General features: G+C 40.1%; 1 protein-coding gene across 2 annotated transcripts in view; it reads right to left on the reverse strand.

The window, feature by feature from the left end:
• Nucleotides 1-19,404, reverse strand: part of FEZ2 (fasciculation and elongation protein zeta 2) — a 41,373-nt gene that overhangs the window by 8,843 nt on the left and 13,126 nt on the right. For both annotated transcript variants that reach the window (XM_027622864.2, XM_027622863.2), the window contains exon 5: nucleotides 18,754-19,022. In XM_027622864.2, coding sequence (XP_027478665.1) covers nucleotides 18,754-19,022 — 269 coding nt within the window. The remainder of the gene's footprint in view (nucleotides 1-18,753; nucleotides 19,023-19,404) is intronic.

The raw sequence follows: 19,404 nt of genomic DNA on the forward strand, positions 1-19,404 counted from the left end.
TCAGATAAAGCAGACAAAATCATGCTGTTTTTAAACAGTTTTTGCTTCCATTCCCTTGCAAGTCAAATGCAAAAACAACGCTTTTATGCTACTATATTCAGGAAGACTTTCCTCACCTGGCTGATAGATAAATTTGCTCTAATGTAAATATCCTAAGTTGTACACATTTTTGTCTTAGGCAAAATTTACCCGGTAACTTTAAGATACCTCTTGATATTGTTTACCTACATTGTATCAAAAGTCTGAAAACTTAATACTAACAGTATGCATATTTTCAGCCTAAGTGTGCATATTTCTACCGCAAGTTTGGAGAAACATGAACATAACATTTGGCAAATGAGAATGCTGTTACTTGGAGAGCTGAGGACGGCTTCCCACTCGCTCTTCGGGCCACCTGCCACTGCCTTGGTGCAGAAAACTCGAACCGCAAGAGCACATATGCTTCCTGGAGAGCAGAGTGGATCCCACGTGCCAGCAGGCCCTGCACACTTCTACAGAGACTTTCCCACTGTTTCTAGGAAGCAATTCTAGCTTCTTCCCCCAGCAACCTCCAAGGCTTCTGAGAACTCACTGTACTCTAAAGGAAATAGTTTTTCCCTCAACTACTTATCTTGATTTGTAACCAGTCTGCAATGCCATCAGACCGGGGAAGAGGCCAGTGGCACCCCTCTGGCTGCTGAGTCAAAGGCCTGAGATGGATTCTTAGGGCATGACTAATTAAGGAGGAAGGCATCCCGGAACGGGAGTTCAGTCCCCATTGACCAGATGGGTCCTCTCTCTGGATTTTTACAGAGGAAAGTTGAAACAGTAAACACATGTGAGGAGTCCATATAACAAATATTTACCAGGCCCCATGGAACAGAAGAGGAAAGCAAGGCAATGGTCTCTGCTTTCAAGAACATATGGTTTAGGGCGCCTGGGTGGCTCAGTTGGTTAAGCGGATGCCTTCGGCTCAGGTCATGATCCTGGAGTCCCGGGATCGAGTCCCATATCGGGCTCCCTGCTCAGCGGGGAGTCTGCTTCTCCCTCTGACCCTCTTCCCTCTTGTGCTATCTCTCATTCTCTCTCTCTCAAATAAATAAATAAAATCTTAAAAAAAAAAAAAAAGAACGTATGGTTTAGCCCAGTGGTTCTCAAAGTGTGGCCCAGGAACCCCCCGCCAGGAGGGTTCATGAGCTCAAAATTATTTTCTCAGAAATACTAAGGCATGATTTGCCTTTTTCACTTTCATTCTTTCATGACTTATAGTGAAATATTCCAAATGCCAGGCTGAATGCAGAAGCAGATTTAAGACTCTAGCTCTCTTGAATTAAGCCAGGTATTAACAAGATTAACAAAAATGCACAAGAATGCCACTGTTTCTCATTGAATTTTTGAAATTAGAGTTATTTTTCATAAAAATATGCTATTTGTGTAAACATTAATTTCTTACTGGTATTTTTAAATGGATTTGTAAATTTTTAAAAATTTTCTTATAATAGAGTAATTATCCATCAATATGACTTTTGTAAACAAAAGCTCTTTGGGGTCTTCAATGAATTTTTTTTTTTAATTTATTTATTTGAGAGAGAGAATGAGAGACAGAGAGCACGAGAGGGGGGAGGGTCAGAGGGAGAAGCAGACTCCCCGCCGAGCAGGGAGCCCGACGTGGGACTCGATCCCAGGACTCCAGGATCATGACCTGAGCCGAAGGCAGTCGCTTAACCAACTGAGCTACCCAGGCGCCCTCTTCAATGAATTTTAAGAGTGTAAAGAAGTCCTAACAACAAAAAGCTGAGAAACACCAAGAAGTGTCATCTTTGAAGGAGCTAAATGCCTCTTTATCAGTCATGTACTCAGTGGTATTATCGAAAATCTGAGTACCAAATGTTACCATCTTTGGAGAACATATACAACCGTGCCTCTCCTCCTAAATGGTCCCTCCCCACAGAGTCCTTCCCAGACTGCATGCCATTTTGTTCTGGCAAGAATGAAATGTCTGGTCCAGGCACCTTGACTGAACACGCTTCACTTTGATGACAGCATAACCATATTCCCTTTGATGAAGTAGGCTCGTTTTAAAGGAAAACCTACACATAAGTATTTTGTAGATTTTTGTATTTAGCTTTTTCATATGCTATCATATAATTTGTTCACATTTTTAAGATTATCAAGAGATGAACTTAGGCACCAGAGGCTAGAGCCATTTTTTAAACTCTACCAAACGTATTTCCTCTCAAAAGCAACAAAGACAAAAACACTTCATTCTCTATATAACCTGACTCCATTATCTCTAGGCACATTGAAGCTAGACATTGTCAAACAAGGTGAAGAGTTTTAGCATCCACGCATCAGGAGACTGAGGGATGCTTTACATCTGAACAGCATGTTCTTAAAAACACTAGCTGTACCTCCCCAGTTGGAAACCTAATGTCTGTCACTGCAAAAACATAAATAAAAAGACAGATGCACATTCTTAAACTCCTAGGTTCCGGCTGTAATCTAGGGTTCCTTATTAAAGGTGCAGCTGTGGGCTCTGCTGAGCCACAAGTGCTGGTAGCCTGACGACTCCTGAAAGATGGCTTTCCCGCAACCACAGCGCCAGGCTGGGTGGAAGTCGGTGGAAGCACAGCCACGTGAAGCCACAGCAAGCCCCAAAAGCACAAAGCTAACAGCTGATCACAGCGAAACAAGTAAAGGAACTCTCCCTAGAACTGTGCCCCGCGGCTCAGGGTGGGGGAGCCCGGAGTTGGGGCCGGAGCTGGGGCGGTGGCCCCCGCAGCAGCCTGAGCAGAGAAGCAAGGTGGCTGGCACCGTGCTACTGCCTCCCACCCCAGCAGGGAAAAGGCCAGCACAGCAAAATCTCAAGGTTCACAGAGAGACGTCTGAGACCATCCCTCCAGCAGCGCTCCCGCGGCCATCAATCCCCACCCCCAGCCAGGAATCACAGCGCCACCATGTCCTGCCCTCGCTGCGTTTTCAAACTCTTCCTCCGACCCTCTCTTTCTCAGGGGCAACTTTAAATTCTCCAGCCCTCAACCAAGTTCCTTTCCCCAGGGTTTCCTCAAACAGCTCTTCCCGGGTCACTTCTCCGATGCTGAGGTCCAGGGACACTTTTCAGATCCCTCTGAGACACCCGGTAAGCGCTCCACCTGTGCCCCTGCCCTGGGTTCCCGCAGGCTCCTGCCCCTGGCTTCCACCTGCCCCTTCCCAGAGGTGCTTCTTTCTCTGCTCAGCTCTCATATACCAGTGTCCCCCGGAGAGTCTGTCCCTACTGTTCTTCTCATGCACGCTCTCTGAACGGTCCTGCTGTTTTTCACTTCTGCTGCCACCGATGTACAGCTCCACTTTGTTAAGATCAGGAAAGGGCTGAGAACCGAGCCTGGCACTGAGGAAGGGCTCAGTACACACCAGCCAGCTTTACTGCACGGACCACCTGAGCGTCACTTGCCTGTTCAATGGCCTCTCAGCCATCTGCACCTGCATACTGCTAAAACTCATCACATCCAAACCTGAACTCCTCTTCCTCTCTCTCACCAGAAATAGAAGTTTTTGTTTCTTTTTTAATCCTATTCCTCTTCAGCATTCTCTACCTTTCTCATGCATGTATCCACTCTTTCAAGAAACAGGAGCCAGATATCACAGGTCTTAGCGACTCCGGGCGAGCACACCAGCCGAGCCCCTCCTCCCTGGATGACCCGACATTCCAGCAGAAGCGGGGCAAAGAGTCAGACAAGTAACGCGCCCAGCTGATAGCTGCAACACGGCAATAAAAATCGGGACGCCTGTTTTGTATTGGGAGGGCAAAGAAAAGCTCTCTGAGGAGGTGACATCTGAGCTGCAGCATGAAGTAAACACCCTCCCCGATGAGCTACAAAGGACAATGGACAAGAGAGATCCCCTCAGAGAACAAAACCAAAAGCAGCCAAACCGGCCAACCCAGGAGTTCAGTCCGCAGCCGGTGCGCAGGGGTCCTGTTAGCCACCCAGCAGCCCCCCCACACCACCATGGGTGAAACAGTAGCTGCATTCTCCCCTCCTTCCCATAAGCAGTTTTTATTGCGGCAGCCCTGTTCTTGCTCCATCCTGGTGGGCGGATGTGCTAACATGGCAGGCTTAACCTTGGCATCCAGGGGCTACATCCAGAGCGGACGGGAAAAGCAGGTAACCCCCAAAGATGCCGGGCTGGAGGCTCCATGCGGTTGCTGTTAACAAGACCGGTGCATCTCCCTGTGGGGAGGGGGCACATGTGTTCTCCCTATGCTTGCCCAAGTCAGGAATCAGTGACCCGACCCCTCATCCTCTCTTCCCTGCTGCCCAACCAAGAGATTCCACCTCTTTCATATCCCTGAAATTCAACCATTTTCCCGGCCCTACTGTAACTTCGTGGCTCATTTCTTACCTGAATGAGTGCCTCTGAGTCAACGTCTCTCTAGTTGCTCCCTTCCAATTAGTTCCTTGAAACACTGAATTTATCCTCCCAAAAGACAAATCTGACCAAGTAATGATCCACTTAAAACCTCTTTTGTGGTTTCCTACAGCCTTTACATAACGACCAAATGCCTTAGCATGGCAAGCAAAGCTACCCATTTTCCGGCTTCTACTTTGCTACTTCCTCACCCTCTTGAATGACTTTCTCTCTCACCTTCAGCTTGCTCTCTCCACTTCTAGCCATAATGAACCACCTACAGGGCCCCAGATGTGCCTGTCACCTCCAAGATGGCTGCCCCCACCATGCCCTCTGCTTGGTAGGCCTGTCCCTTCTTCTTGTCCTCCAGATTCAACTCAGCCTGCCTAGACGCCTAAAGCAAACTAGGGGCAATAGCAACTTATCCACACCTCCGTCACGAGACGGTGCCAGGCACAGAACACACCGAGAACACGGTAACTGCTTTGAATACAGCAATTATCACCGCATACCTAGTTTTCTCAACCTCGACAGTACTGACATGTGCAGTCAGACAGCTGTTTGTTGTGGGGGCGGTCCTGTGCAGTGTGGTGTGCTGAACAGCATCACTTGGCCTCTACTGGGAATGCTAGTAGCACTGCCCCTCACCTCATCCACTTGTGACAAGGACAAATGTGTTTGGACATTGCCTAAAATCGTAAAGGGAGGGGCAAAACTGGCCTGGCTGAGAATCACTGCATAAAGTACACTGCATGGTTTGTCAGCTGGATCCCCAGCCCACACGCAGCATGCCTCCACACGCTGGGATTCACTCGGCATCCTTAACACTCATTCCTGACACCTAATTAGAGATCAACATATGTCTAGATCATAATAGTAAAAGAAAAGATAATCCAGGTATTTTTTTAAATGGGGATGAGGCACAATATCTAAAGAAAAACAGCAGAGAAAGAAAAAAGAAAGTTTGGGTTAAATTTTTTTTAGGGAGAGAGCTGGGGCGGGGGGAAGGGGGAGCAAAGTAAGAAGGAGAGAGAGAATCTCAAGCAGGTTCCACACCCAGCACAGAGCATGACAAGGGGCTCGATCTCACAACCTGAGATCATGACCTAAGCCAAAATCAAGAGCAGGGCACTTAACCAACTGAGCCACCCAGGTGCCCCAGTTTGGGTTAATTTTTTAATAAATTCAACTAAGTTCTCACAATCGTTAAGGGAAGAAATAATGTCAGACACTTCTTTTGTGTGCCAGCAAAGCACAAACCCATCCGCAGCACGCAGGAGGCATTCGATGGACAGTCACTGGCTGAAATTAGAAAATTCTGTAGCAATTATTACCCATACCAGTGAAATACTTTCAGATTTGGCGATGGAACTAGGAATCACACCGTAGTCAGAAGTATTTGGAATCAGAAAATTTTCCAAGAGTCAACTGGGATAGAAAAATACTGCAACAGAAAGCAGGGCTCCAAGCTCTCTCCCAGCCTTGCTACCGACGTCTGACTAGGGAGCTGTCACTAAACCCACACATGCCTGTTTCCACACCACTGAAACAGGTCATGAAGTGTTATCATTTGTAAAGGTCTCTTATTAGTAAATCGTATGAATCTATGAATTATCTCAACCGAGATGATCCATGGTTTCTTTAAGAAGGCAAATCAAAACACACACACACACACACACACACACACACACACACACACACACACACACACACACACATCAGTATGGGACCGCGAGGTCACACAGGTTATAATGTAAGTGCTCTAGAAGGACAAAACCGCACAGCCAAATGACACATTCAGAGTTATCTACTCCAATGGCATTTACAGACGTCTGCTAAGCCACAGTTTAACACGTCTAAGACCGAAGCCCAAGAGTCCTAGCGCCTGAGGTAACATATCGAGAAGAGACAAATTTTTTTCTCTTGACTTGTTTAGGAGAGAAAAATTTTTTTTTAAAGAGCTAAAAAGCAAAAATAATCTGAAGGTGAACAGAAGACAGATGACATGACAAGATACAAAGTTATTTGTCAAAGAAGTCAACGACGAAGTTCTGAAAAAGTCCACTGAAGAACCCGGTCTAGGAAGTCAGTGTGAAATTAATAAAGTAAGATAAATAATCTTGTTGACGAGGTTTGTAAAACAATGGAGTGACTAAGAAATACGAAATCTCTAGGATAACAAAAGAGTAGCAAGCAGAAGATCAATGAACTAGAAGAATCAAGGAAAGGAAAGACCAGGCGGGACAAGGAAGAAATAGGAAAAGACCTCCAAGAGCACACAATAGGTGGTTTCACAACTGCCCTATAAATTCCATAAAACAATACCCCTTTTGGAAGGCAAAATGAACTTTAAAAAGATAAAACCTCGGAGACAGATTAAATTTACTTTTTAGCAAACGTCACCTCATTTAGAAACACTACATTTATAACCTTGAGAGCAGATGTGGTGTGATTAGGTGCTTCTGGTACTGAACTGGGCCAGAGAGAAGATCTTGTCTATGCTTAAATTTTATTCAGGGGGCAGAGGGTGGAGGAAGAGAAGAGCAGCATTTCTTTGTTGAACATTTCTCATGGTAAAAGTACGACAGACCCGTCAAAGCACTTTCAGAAGTCTCGCGGTTAGGAATGCTCGATGAAATAAAGGATACTAAGGATTTCTTACTTTAATTTAGCTTAATTAAAATAAACAACTGCAATATTAAGTACATCAGAAAATCTAATCCTGCCTCCATTTAATCTACCATTTCTAAATTTGAAGGATCCAAATGTTCACATGCAAAGTGAAGAACTAGTAAAGATTCTGGGGGTCTAAAATTATTTTGTAATCCATCCATCTGTTTTCCACCGTATCTTTACAAAGGAGTTAATAGCTCTGTAAAATGCCCTTCTCAGAATGGAACTTTTGACATGAGCCCATTTATAAGCAGGAAAATGATTAAGCATTACAGTATTTACTTTATTGTTTCCCTCACTGCTGACAAAGTGCCAAAGTAACAGTGAGGGTGGGGGAAGAAGTTTAGTCAATCCGGGGCCCCAGCCGCATGATTTACAATGAGAATACTCACAGCTACCTCATGACCATTTCCTTCCCTGGCGTGACTAGGTATTAAGTCTCAAAATCAGCCATTCTCTGGAATCTTTTCCCATACAAAACCAGGAGCAAAGTATAAACAAGATACAGGAGATTAAAAACAAAAATTAGAAAAATGTGAAAGAAGAGGGAAAGGAGCCAAGATCTCCAAGGCCACAGACAAAACACCTGCACAGCTTACCAGGAGAAACGCAGAGCCAAGGGTCCCTTGCACACACCTCTGTGTTACATCCTCATGCCAGTGTGTACAGGTTCTGTGAGCGAAGGCCTCTGCTGAGCTTCTGTCGACCCACTTATGAAATGGCAGGAATATTAATAAAATCTGTAGGGTTGCTGTGAGGATTAAATGAAGTAGTCCATGGGAATCACTTAGCAAAGCGTTCAGCAAATACTGATACCCAAAAATATTCAAAACATTCCTCTAGAAAGGCTAGAACAACATTTGGGGGGACATAGCTCCCAAAAAGAAGTAACCACATCTTTCTACTTTTCTCCAGAACAAGTAATGAGTAGTTTTAGTTCTCATATAAGTAAAACAAAAACTGACAATACACTCCTGACTATAGATAGTCTCTAGCCTAAGGAGCTGAAGACAACATGAAGAAAAGAAGTTAACGGTCCGGTCCGTGACTAAATATACAACTCAGCCAAAAAGCTTAAACTGAAAACAAGTAACACTTGCAGCTAATTCAAGGTCTTTCTGAACAAGAGAAAGAAAAGAGCTAGTAAACACAAACACTGTGTAAACCGAAAAGCAACAAGAATCAGATACAGCGATGTGATCTGTTAATTCTTTTCTGGAGTCCTAAACATATCAAATCATTCTCTGCACAGAACATTCACCAGCTTAACTAATTTCACAGAAAGAAGGATCCAGCACAGGGAAGGCCAAACTAACCAGGAGGCCAGGAAATTCAGACTATTCCTGCTACCAGACTTTTCTCTTAGCCTTAGCTGACACCCACGGGCACAGATCTCTAACAAGCCAGGAAATCTTTTAAAAATTCCAAATTCAAAGCTCAGTGTCAGAAAAAAGGTTAGGAAAAGCAATTAAGAAATGCTTTTCATCTATTTCTGACTCGTATCCTAATTTATGCTCTGACTCCATAAATATTCTTTATACCCAAGAGATTCAAAAGAAAGTGAAATTCAAACATAATTATGGTTCCTCATAAATCACATCATTTGCAATAGTTTGAATGACATGATTTTCAAATACTGATTTATAGAACAGTACTTTTAATTTTTAAATTCTTAAAATAATCGCAACACAAAACACAAGAAAAACAGAACTGAAAGCAATAAATGTAAAAAAATTACAAAGCAAAAATATTCAAATATTACCTAAGATGTAAAATTTGAGTGTTTATTTTGACACTTCTTCAAATCAAATACTTTTAATGTGAATTATAAAGCAGTTGTAAATGCAAATTCTACTGAAAAATAGTTTCTGCAGAAAAAAATAACCAGATCCAAGTAAATTAGAAAATATGAATTATACCGAAGCAGATAAATATTTGAATATGTCTTGAATATTAAACTATTTTGGAATTTTGCTCTCAGAACAGGAAGATGTGGTATGAAGATTTTCAAGGTTAGGAGTTAAATGGAATACTATCAATTTAATTTTTTTTTGTATTTGAACATTTTTTAAGATTTTTATGTAATTTAATATTAATGTGGTAATTAAATTAGTGTTGGCAAACATTTTCAAAGCTACTAAAATTAGAGTAAAATAATTAACCCTGGTAATTTTATGAATTATTTCCTGATACTTATGAATACTCTCAGTATATAATAAGAATACAATTTCCTGGCATATTGTGGCTGTTATGTGAATTTGTGTTATATTAACAATGAACAAACCTCTCCAAGGCATAAAGGGTCAAGAACAGACTCCTGATTTTTAACTGCTGGGTCACGAAAGCTCACTATTACCAGTCTGTTACCAAAAGACAATTGCAGAAAACAAATAGTAGATAATGGTAAACAAAAACTGGTGGTGACATATATTTCTCTAGGCAATACTATCTTTCATAAAGTAAAACTGTTCTACATCTAAACTAATTCATAATTCATAGGTGTGAATTATTAAAATAAATATTACACATCCAAGTTTCCCTCTGCCCTACAATGACCTTCCGTTCTATGGCCCTAACACTAATTTTTAGGAATGTCCATTACAATAAAGAAAAATATGAAGGATTGTAAGAGACCACTACAAAAAATTATATGCCAAGAAATTGGAAAATCTAGAAGAGATGGATAAATTCCCACACTATCTTCCAAAACTGAATCACAAAGAAACAGAAAATCTGAACAGACTGATTACTAGCAACAAAATTGAATCGGTAATCAAAAACTCTAAACAAACAAAAGTCCATGACCAGATGGATTTACAGGCAAATTGTACCAAATATTAAGAGTTGATACCTATTCTCTCCAAATAATTCCAAAAACTAGAAGAGGAGGGAAAGCTTCCAAATTCATTCTATGAGGCCAGCATTATTACTCCAAAACCAAAATCAGACAAAGACATTACAAAAAAACTACAGGCAATATCCCTAATGAACATATTTGCAAAAATTCTCAACACAATATTAGCAGACCAAATTCAACAATACACTAAAAGAATCATTCACCTCAGTTAAGTGGGATTTATTCCTCGGATGCAAGGATGGTTCAATATCCACAAATCAATCAATGTGATATATCACATTAACAAAATCAAAGATAAAAACCATATGATCATCTCAATAGATGCAGGAAAAAGCATTTGACAAAACTCAACATCTGTTCATGATAAAAACTCTCAATAAAGTGGGTTTAGAAGGAATATACCTCAAGATAATAAAGGCCATATATGACAAACCGACAGCTAACACAACACTCAATGAGGAAAAGCTTTTAGGAACATGACAAGGTCCTCTCTCCCACTTTTATTCAACACAGTACTGGAAATCCTCACCATAGCAATCAGACAAGAAATAAAAGGCATCCACATAGATAAGAAAAAAGTTAAACTGTCCCTATTTGCAGATGACATGTTACTAAAAATAGAAAACTCTAAAGACTCTACAGAATACTAGAACTAATAAATGAGTGCAGTAACACTGCAGGATACAAAATTAATATACAGAAACCTGTTGTGTTTCTTTCTATACACTAATAACGAAGTAGCAGAAAGAGAAAGTAAGAAAACAATCCAATTTACAGTTGCACCAAAAAGAACAGATTACCTAGGAATAAATAAATTAACTAAGGAGGTAAAAGACCTGTACTCTGAGAACTTTTATAAAACCCTGATGAAAGAAATTGAAGACAACACAAATGGAAAGATATACCATGCTCATGGACCGGAAGAACAAATATTGCTAAAATGTCCATACTACCCAAAGCAATCTACAGACTCAACACAATCCCTATCAAAATACCAATAGTATTTTTCTTAGAACTAGAACAAGTAATCCTAAAATTTGTATGGAATCACAAAAGACCCGAATAGTCAAAGCAATCTTGAGAAAGAAGAAAAAAGGTAGAGGTATCACAATCCCAGATTTCAAGATATACTATAAAACTGTAGTAATCAAATAGTACGGTACTGGCACAAAAATAATCATACAGATCAACAGAACAGGATAGAAAGCCCAGAAATAAACCTAAGTTTATACAGTGAATTAATCTACAACAAAAGAGATAAGAATTTACAATGGGGAAAAACAGTCTCTTCAATAAATGGTGCTGAAAAAACTGGACAGCTACATGCAAAAGGATGAAACTGGACCACTTTCTGATACCATATACAAAAATAAATTCAAAATGGATTAAAGACCTAAATGTGAGGGGCACCTGGGTGGCTCAGCTGGTTAAGCATCTGCCTTCGGCTCAGGTTATGATCTCAGTGTCCTGTGATCGAGCCCCACATCAGGCTCCCTGCTCAGCGAGAAGCCTGTTTCTCCCTCTCCCTCTCCCCACCCCCTGCTCATGCTCTCTCACTATCTCTCTCTCCCTCTCTCAAATAAATAAATAAAATCTTTAAAAAAGAAAGACCTAAATGTGAGACCTGAAACCATAAAATTCCTTAAAGAAAACAAAGGCAGTAATCTCTTGGACATCAGCCTTAGCAACATTTTTCTATATATGTGGCCTCGGGCAAGGGAAACAAAAGCAAAAATAAACTCCTGGGACTACACACACGCGCACGCACGCGCGCACGCACACACACACAACTTCTGCACAGCAAAAGAAGCCATCAACAAAACAAAAAAGGCAACCCACTGAATGGAAGAAGATATTTGCAAATGATATATCTGATAAGGGGTTAATATGAAAAATATATGTTATACATCTCAACACCTAAATAACAAATAATCCAATTAAAAATGGGCAGAGGACCTGAAGAAACATTTTTCCAAAGAAGACACATAAAAGGCCAATAGAAATATGAAAAGATGTTCAACATCACTAACCATCAGGGAAATAACAAATCAAAACCCCAATGAGATACCATCTCATACCTGTCAGAGTGGCTACTATCAAAAAACCAAGAAGTAACAAGTGTTGGTGAGGATGTGGAGAAAAGGGAATCCTCATATACTGTTAGTGGGAATGTAAACTGACGCAACCACTGTGGAAAACAACATGGAGACTCCTCAAAAAATGAAAAATAGAAATACCATATGATCCACTACTGGATATTTACCCAAGGGAAACAAAAACACCCATTCAAAAAGATATATTCACCGCCTGTATTTACTGCAGCATTATTTACAATAGTCAAAATATGCCCATCGATAGATAAATGGATAAAGAAGATGTGGTGGAATATTACTCAGCCATAAAAAAGAATGAATTCTTCCCATTTGCAACAACATGAATGGGCCTAGAGGGTATTATGCTAAGTGAATAAGTCATATATATACCACAGGATTTCACTTACGTGTGGAATCTAAAAAATAAATGAACAAATAAACACCAGAAACAGACCCATAAATATAGAGAACAAGCTGGTGGTTGTCGGAGGAAGGGAGGTACAAATGGGTGAAGGTGAATGGGAGGTACAGGCTTCCGGTTATGGAATGAATAAGTCACTAGATGAAAGGTGCAGCATGTTATCATAATAGCGTTGTATGGTGACAGATGGTAGCTACACTTGTGGTGAGTACAGTATAACATATAGAGTTGCCAAATCACTATGCTATACACCTGAAACTAATATAACATTGTGTGTCAACTATAAGGAAAAAGAGAGAAAACAGAGAAATGCTATCAAATATAACCAACAAATTACTGTTGAAAATGTATTAATATTTATTCACATATATAGGGCAGACTTCATCCTCTTGAGTACCACTACTTAGAAAAAGTGGTGGAGGGGGATCAGCTCCTTTGCTACTTCTCCTCTACCTTAAACTACTTTTGATTACTGTCTATAAATACAGTGTACCCAGACAACTGCCAACATTTTTAAGTTTTTCATTTGGCCCCAAATCTAGAGACAACTGGTCTACCTGCTGGCTGTCTTCACTTAGCTACTGGGAATCTGACACACAGAGCACAAAGGTCTATTGCTAGGCAGAGTGCCTTAGGCAAGTGGCTTGGAGATGGACTGGCCAAGGCATCACCACCTATAGGCATAACTCAGGCTGCTGGACGGGGCCCTGAAGAAAAGAACAATTCAATACACTCTTAGATAAAACAAGGTTACATTTTATAATAAATTTTAGTCACGATATAGTGATCTTTTTATACAAATTCACTTTAAATGGAGTTTGAATCTTTTTTTCCTTCAAATTTTTTAATTTTATTAAATTTTAGTCTAAATCGGGGGTTGGAAAACTTTTCCTAGAAAGGGCCAGAGAGTTAATATTTTAGTTTGCAGTCCACACAGTTGGTCACAATTATTCAATCCTGTCCTTGTAACACCAAAGCAGCCATCGACCATATGGAAATAAATGGACATGGCTATGTTCCAATAAAACTTTATTTATAAAATAGGCAGAGGGCCAATCTGGCCCTCAGGCAGTAATTTGCCTTGCCAATCCTCAGTCTAAATCATCTTAACAAATGTGAAATTTGAAAATTCCAAATTAAAAAGAAGGGAAGAAAAAAACTAGGGTCCATCTTATTTTAAACAAAAGCCCCAAATTCAAGGAGTTGTGTCAAAACAGATCCTTCTAAGCTAGGAGCTGGCACAAAGTGGAATAACTTCAGAACAATCTAATCAGAACTATCTAAATGAAAATAAATTTCTCTTAAAGTCAGCTTTGGTGAAGATTAAATGAAAAACTATTACTGGGGCATTTTTGCATGTAAAAGAGAAACAAAATAGATTTGACTATTCGTCATTAATATGAGCTTAGTGAGTCATACATACAGAGCAGTGCATTTGTGAAAGAAATAATATAAGAAAGAGTATCAGCCAAGGCCTAGCTGCCCCCATCATTAGGCAGTTATCTCCCCAACCCCCAAAAGCAACAGGGCAATATAATTCTTTTTAAAACAGAGTTCCTGATTCCTAATACCCCAAAAGTTTTCAAAATTAACTTCTTCAGGTTAGACTGAGGCAACTATTCATTATTGCTGGTGCTAAGTCCCACACATGAGAACTCTCTCTTGAAAGCTCCAACTGATTATGGCAAACAGAAAACACACTACAGATTCCTATCTTCTCAACCCTAGACTTAGAAAACACAACCTTACATGTGACTTTTAATTTGAAAACATTACCGGATCCTAAAGGAAGAAGTATGTCCATTTCATCCATATACTGAGGTATGATGCCAAGCAAGTAAACACTCATGTCTTTACACTTCAGATAATTCTAGGTGACAACCACTGCTAAATTAAAACACACCTGGTATACTCTGACTTGTTCTTGTACTCATGCGAACTGCCACTGAAGTCCAATGGTCTGTGACTCTATACAACATAAATAGAAGACTGGCAACAACAACAAAAATCCCTGAGAGAACAACAATTCAAATAGGACAAACCCAAATCCTTTGGGATTCTATCTCCTTTATAGCAAAGTTTCAATTCAACAGACATTAAGTGATGTGTAAAAAAAAACAAAAATTAGGTAAGATGCTAAACAATGAAACAATGTGAATGAGCTTTTGGGAAGGCTGCACTCCTTCCCAGGTGAGATTTAATCCAATGATGACAACAGAGTATGATACTATGAGATTAGAAGTATGTGTACCCTCATAAATACAAAAAACATCTAATAGGCACCTTAATAGGCAACTCACAAAAGAATACAGAAGTCAACAGATCAAACCATTGTTTGCCTTTCAGATCAGTATATATCAAAAGGCTAACAATACCCATTGTTGGTTGGAGGTGTGGGGAAATGGTCGCTCACTTATGCAATTACTGGGTTTCATTTCTGTAGAACCATATGAAAAGATGGTTGTTTAAAACCCTCCAAAACTGCATATCCTTTGACTTAGAAACTGCACTGATTTCAGTGAATGAGTAGACTGTTCAACTAACCAAAAGAAAAATATATAGGAAATAAATTCAACTTTAGGAAAATGGTAACTTTAGTTTGATAAATTTCAGAGAGAAATAACTAGTACGCAGCTGGATATATAACTAGCATTTACTCAGGATATATACTAGTCTTCCATACATTATTTCATGTAATCCTCCCAAAACTCAAAACTCAAAGGGAGATGTACCCAGCGGCAAGAGCAGGACTCAAATACAGCTCTTAACCCAAAATTCTTAATCAACAGGCTCCTCGGTCTCCGAGGGCTTGGCACCTGACAGAAAGACCCTAGGCAGAAATACAGATTTGCAAGTTTATTTCTTTCACACATTTATTAGTAGAAATTTGTTAGTACCTAATGTTATACCTAAGGATATAAAGATAAAGTGACATTTCCTATCCTTAGAGACCCATGACAGACAGACATGAAAACAAAAAACTACAATACAGTGTGACAGTGCCAACAGAAATAGGCAAGAGGAATAACACCCCAAAAGAAGGAGAGAGCAGTCAATTCTGCATTGGAAGAAGAGTCATCGAGGAAGGTTCTAAAAAAGGAAGACAATGCCTGTCCAGGATTTTGAAGGTCAAATTAAAAAATGAAAAAAATCTCCCAAATGTACTGGGAAAAGTAGGAACAGAGGGCCACCCCAGAAAAGGGAGCGGCATATATAAAAGCACCAAGGCCCAAAACAGCATGGTCAGTTCAAAAAAATGCATCCAGATCACCACAGTGATTAACAGACAGTACCCGTCAACCATTCCAAACTCCACTCACACCCGTCTCTTTCTCCTGATGCTGAACAACAGGACAGAAGAGATATAAAGTTTTCTGCTCTCTTGAGTCTCATTTCCCAAAGAGAAGATCTACTCCTCTAACCTCTCCTCCAGAGAACTGGAAAAAGACAAGACAGCCTACCTTGCTCATCAGAAGGAGCAGTGACATAGTGACCACTCTATCAAAAACAGCTCCCCAACAGCACTGCTATCAACCACCTTACCCAGGCTTTTATTGTCTTGGTGGCATTTGTTACTATCAGAAATTAATTGCCTAGTCATTCTTTCTTTGTTTATTGCCTGTCTCCCTCATTATTAAACCCCAAGAGGCCATGGGCCTTGTCTGCTTTATTTGCCACTGTATCTTCAACAGTGCCTGGCACAAGGAAGATACACCCTGCAAGGATCTGCTGAATGAATATATATTGCTTTATCTTAGCCAACATGTAGCAGATTTTAGAAATTAAAACAAATCAACATAACATTTCACTTGTATAAGATACTCAATACTTTAATATTTAATAGTATTTCCATGCCCCCCAAAACCATCTAATGCTCTAAATAGCATCCCTAAGCCCCCAATTCTTTTTTTCACTACAGAAAATGTTTGAAACAATAAGTCTCCAAAATTAACACCGAAAGAGTTTACCTTTGTTCTATTCCCACCCAGGTATTTCCTTATAGTGTCTTTGGACCAAAGAGAAGAGCTAGCAAATATGGATAAAGCGTTAGACCAACTACAAATGGATGTTTTGTTTCAATGAAACACGTTTAAGGAAAAATGGAAGGAAGCTATTCCGTGCTTAAGGAAAGAAAACCAAGTCCTGCTAATAAAACAAAAATATTCAAGGTAAAAAGAAAAAAGTGACTAATGTTATTAGAAAACAGATAAAGCATGATCTCTGTAAGAAGGTCACCAATTTTTAGACATTTGTATCACTGATGATAGCTAACTCAGAGGGATAGGACTTGCCCAAACTGCATGTTACATAAAACGTCTAACAAGGTAATATCTTTTGCAATCTGTTTATCCAATTGGCCGTTTCACTTTAGGGTTCTTTTGAGCCACCTACCACTCTTTTCAGAATCACAGATTTCAGACTCCTTGTGTCACAGATGGGATGGTCTTTTTCCAGCTTATAGAGGGAACCAGTACCACAAGCTTAGCAATGCCATCAGTAACCTGATTAAAAGGTTTTGTTACTAATAGTAGATCAGGACTCAAGAAGCAACTTCACAGGTCCATATACTGTGAAAAAATTGACTATGAATTTCAAGACTCGTAAAGGTTTGAGTAAGATCTAAATGTTGCCTTGCCAAATCCATTTCTCAATATAAATGCCACGTACCATTTCACCATGAATCCACTCTAACACTTTTCATATGGGAGTTACAAAAAGGAGGCTTTATACCCCTCTCGGGATAAATTTATTTCCCTCAGCCAAGTGTTAACACTAATAAATGGAGGGTTTACATGTAATTCTTAAAAGCGGACAGAGAGAAATTACCAACCACGCTATGACTTTTTAACTAGGTACTTTGTTTAATCACGCTTGAATAACAGGGCAATTTAAAAGGTGCAATTTTTAAAAAAATATGATATACAAATTTTGCTCCAGAAATTTAAAGCAAACTTTCCAGCGTTGTATCTTCAAACAAATGTTTTTGGGTGTTTGGGGGTTTTTTTGCTTTTCCAGAGTAGTCACTAGAAGCGACTAATTAACACCTCTTCAATCAATACTACCATTTCTCAAAAATATTTTGTACCACATTATCTGAGAACTTTTTCAAAATCAGTTTATGAGCTATGTCCTTTCAACAAACGAACGGACTTTACACTAAAAAAATGTCCATTTACTCACAGGCCAAAAGCAGACAATGAATAGGCTAAATGGGGAGATTCTTTTTGTTTGTATCAACCGCTCATTGGTGACCCAGCAACCTAGAACTGCATTCTCTTCCCTGGGTTCCAGCAGAGTCTGGTTAATGAGAACCATTTCTCTGATAAGTATTCCTTAGAAAAAATAAATTGAGACTTAATCAAAGACAGAACTTACATTATTACAAACCATAATAGCTAGTTTGTGGTAATTTGTATTACCATGTTATCAAAATCAGGGACCTTCCTTTTAGAAAAATGGATCCTTTGCCCAACGATTATACTCCAAAAAAATAAAATCAACATTTCTTCACATACAAACAAAATGAAGGTGGCAATATAGAAGGTCTCAACTGATCAAAGAAAAATGAAATGGCTCTAAAACCCATAAATAAATACATCTCGTATAATTAGTTAATGTTTATGATGGAGTTTAATCACACGAAATAGGGCCACTTAAGAAAAGTGAAAAGGTAGAAAACAAGAAATCTCATATGAAGAGTCAAAGATTCACATATTCTAAACTTTTTTTCACCAGTTAGAAATATTCTCATCTGCCAAATACAAGGGCAAATGGCTGATATCACATAACTGCCTCAAATGCCTTCATATTCCAACTTGGTTGATAAATCAGGAGGAAGCTGATTACAAATCAGTCTGTGATTTTAGGCTCAGCACAGTTCAGCTACCTTTAAATGCACCCCCTTTTAACTTTTTATTATACAACTCATACAAGAGAAGCAAAAACAAGAAAATAATACGATTCGTAAACCCACGAGCCAAACATAAATAACCACTATTAACACTTTGCTGTATTGAAACGGTCACCTTTAAGATACCCTCCTTCTTTATTCCCCTGCCTTCCTTCTACTGACTTCCCTCCTAAACATCTCAGTATGGAATTACTTGGAAAACCATTATATGCTCACCAAGAAAACACCTTTCTGTAAGAGCTGAGCAAAGTGGTCTCCTTGAGCAGAGCCCCACGTGTGCCCCCGTGAGAAGCACGAGAAGCACGCCCGCACACGCAGGCGCTGGGAGCAAGGGCCTGCCGCCGGCCCGGGGCCCTGGGACCACCACAGGAGCAGCTCCCGGCCCGCCAGGACTCCCGCAAACACCACTTACTGTGCCAGGCATGTGACCTCTCTCATTCTTCCCGTTCTGAGAGCTGCCGTTCTTGAGTTTCTTTTTCTTCTTGGCTGTTTCTTTGTGCTCTTTCTGTTTGTTTTGCACTTCAATGAGAACAGAAATAAAGCTATTTTTCACTTCCTTTTCAAACTCCAGTTCGTCTCGCAGGGCCAACTGCTGCACCAGCTCTTCAGAGAACTCCTTGATGGCAGTCTCAATTTCTTCCAGTAGCTCATTTAATTCAGAGACTGAGAGCCTTTTCACTCCTGTGACCAAAAGCAAAGCACAGCAGATACTAAGATGAAAAGCGTTTCAAGAGAGTGGTGTTTTACGCCAAAAGAGCAAAGATCATATTCTAAACAATTAAACTGTGGGAGATCTTCTTGTAATCCTAAAACTTCTGGTGGGCAGGTCTGAGCAGAGGTAGGTGGGCAACTTACTTCTCAAAAGGCTGAGAAGTGTAACAACATTCTTTACTTGTCTAACTCAATCATCCCACGAACAGCACTCCAGTCAAGACGGAAAAAAGCTCGTACAAGGAAAAGAACAAACACAAAAGCCGAGGGAGAGTACAGAAACTACCTGCTGACAAGAAACTGCACGCAATTTAGCAGGGTTCTAGCACACTTCAGAAGACAGAAGTTGAAT

The sequence above is a fragment of the Zalophus californianus genome, chromosome 8 (assembly GCF_009762305.2).
Source record: "Zalophus californianus isolate mZalCal1 chromosome 8, mZalCal1.pri.v2, whole genome shotgun sequence".
Lineage (NCBI taxonomy): Eukaryota > Metazoa > Chordata > Mammalia > Carnivora > Otariidae > Zalophus > Zalophus californianus.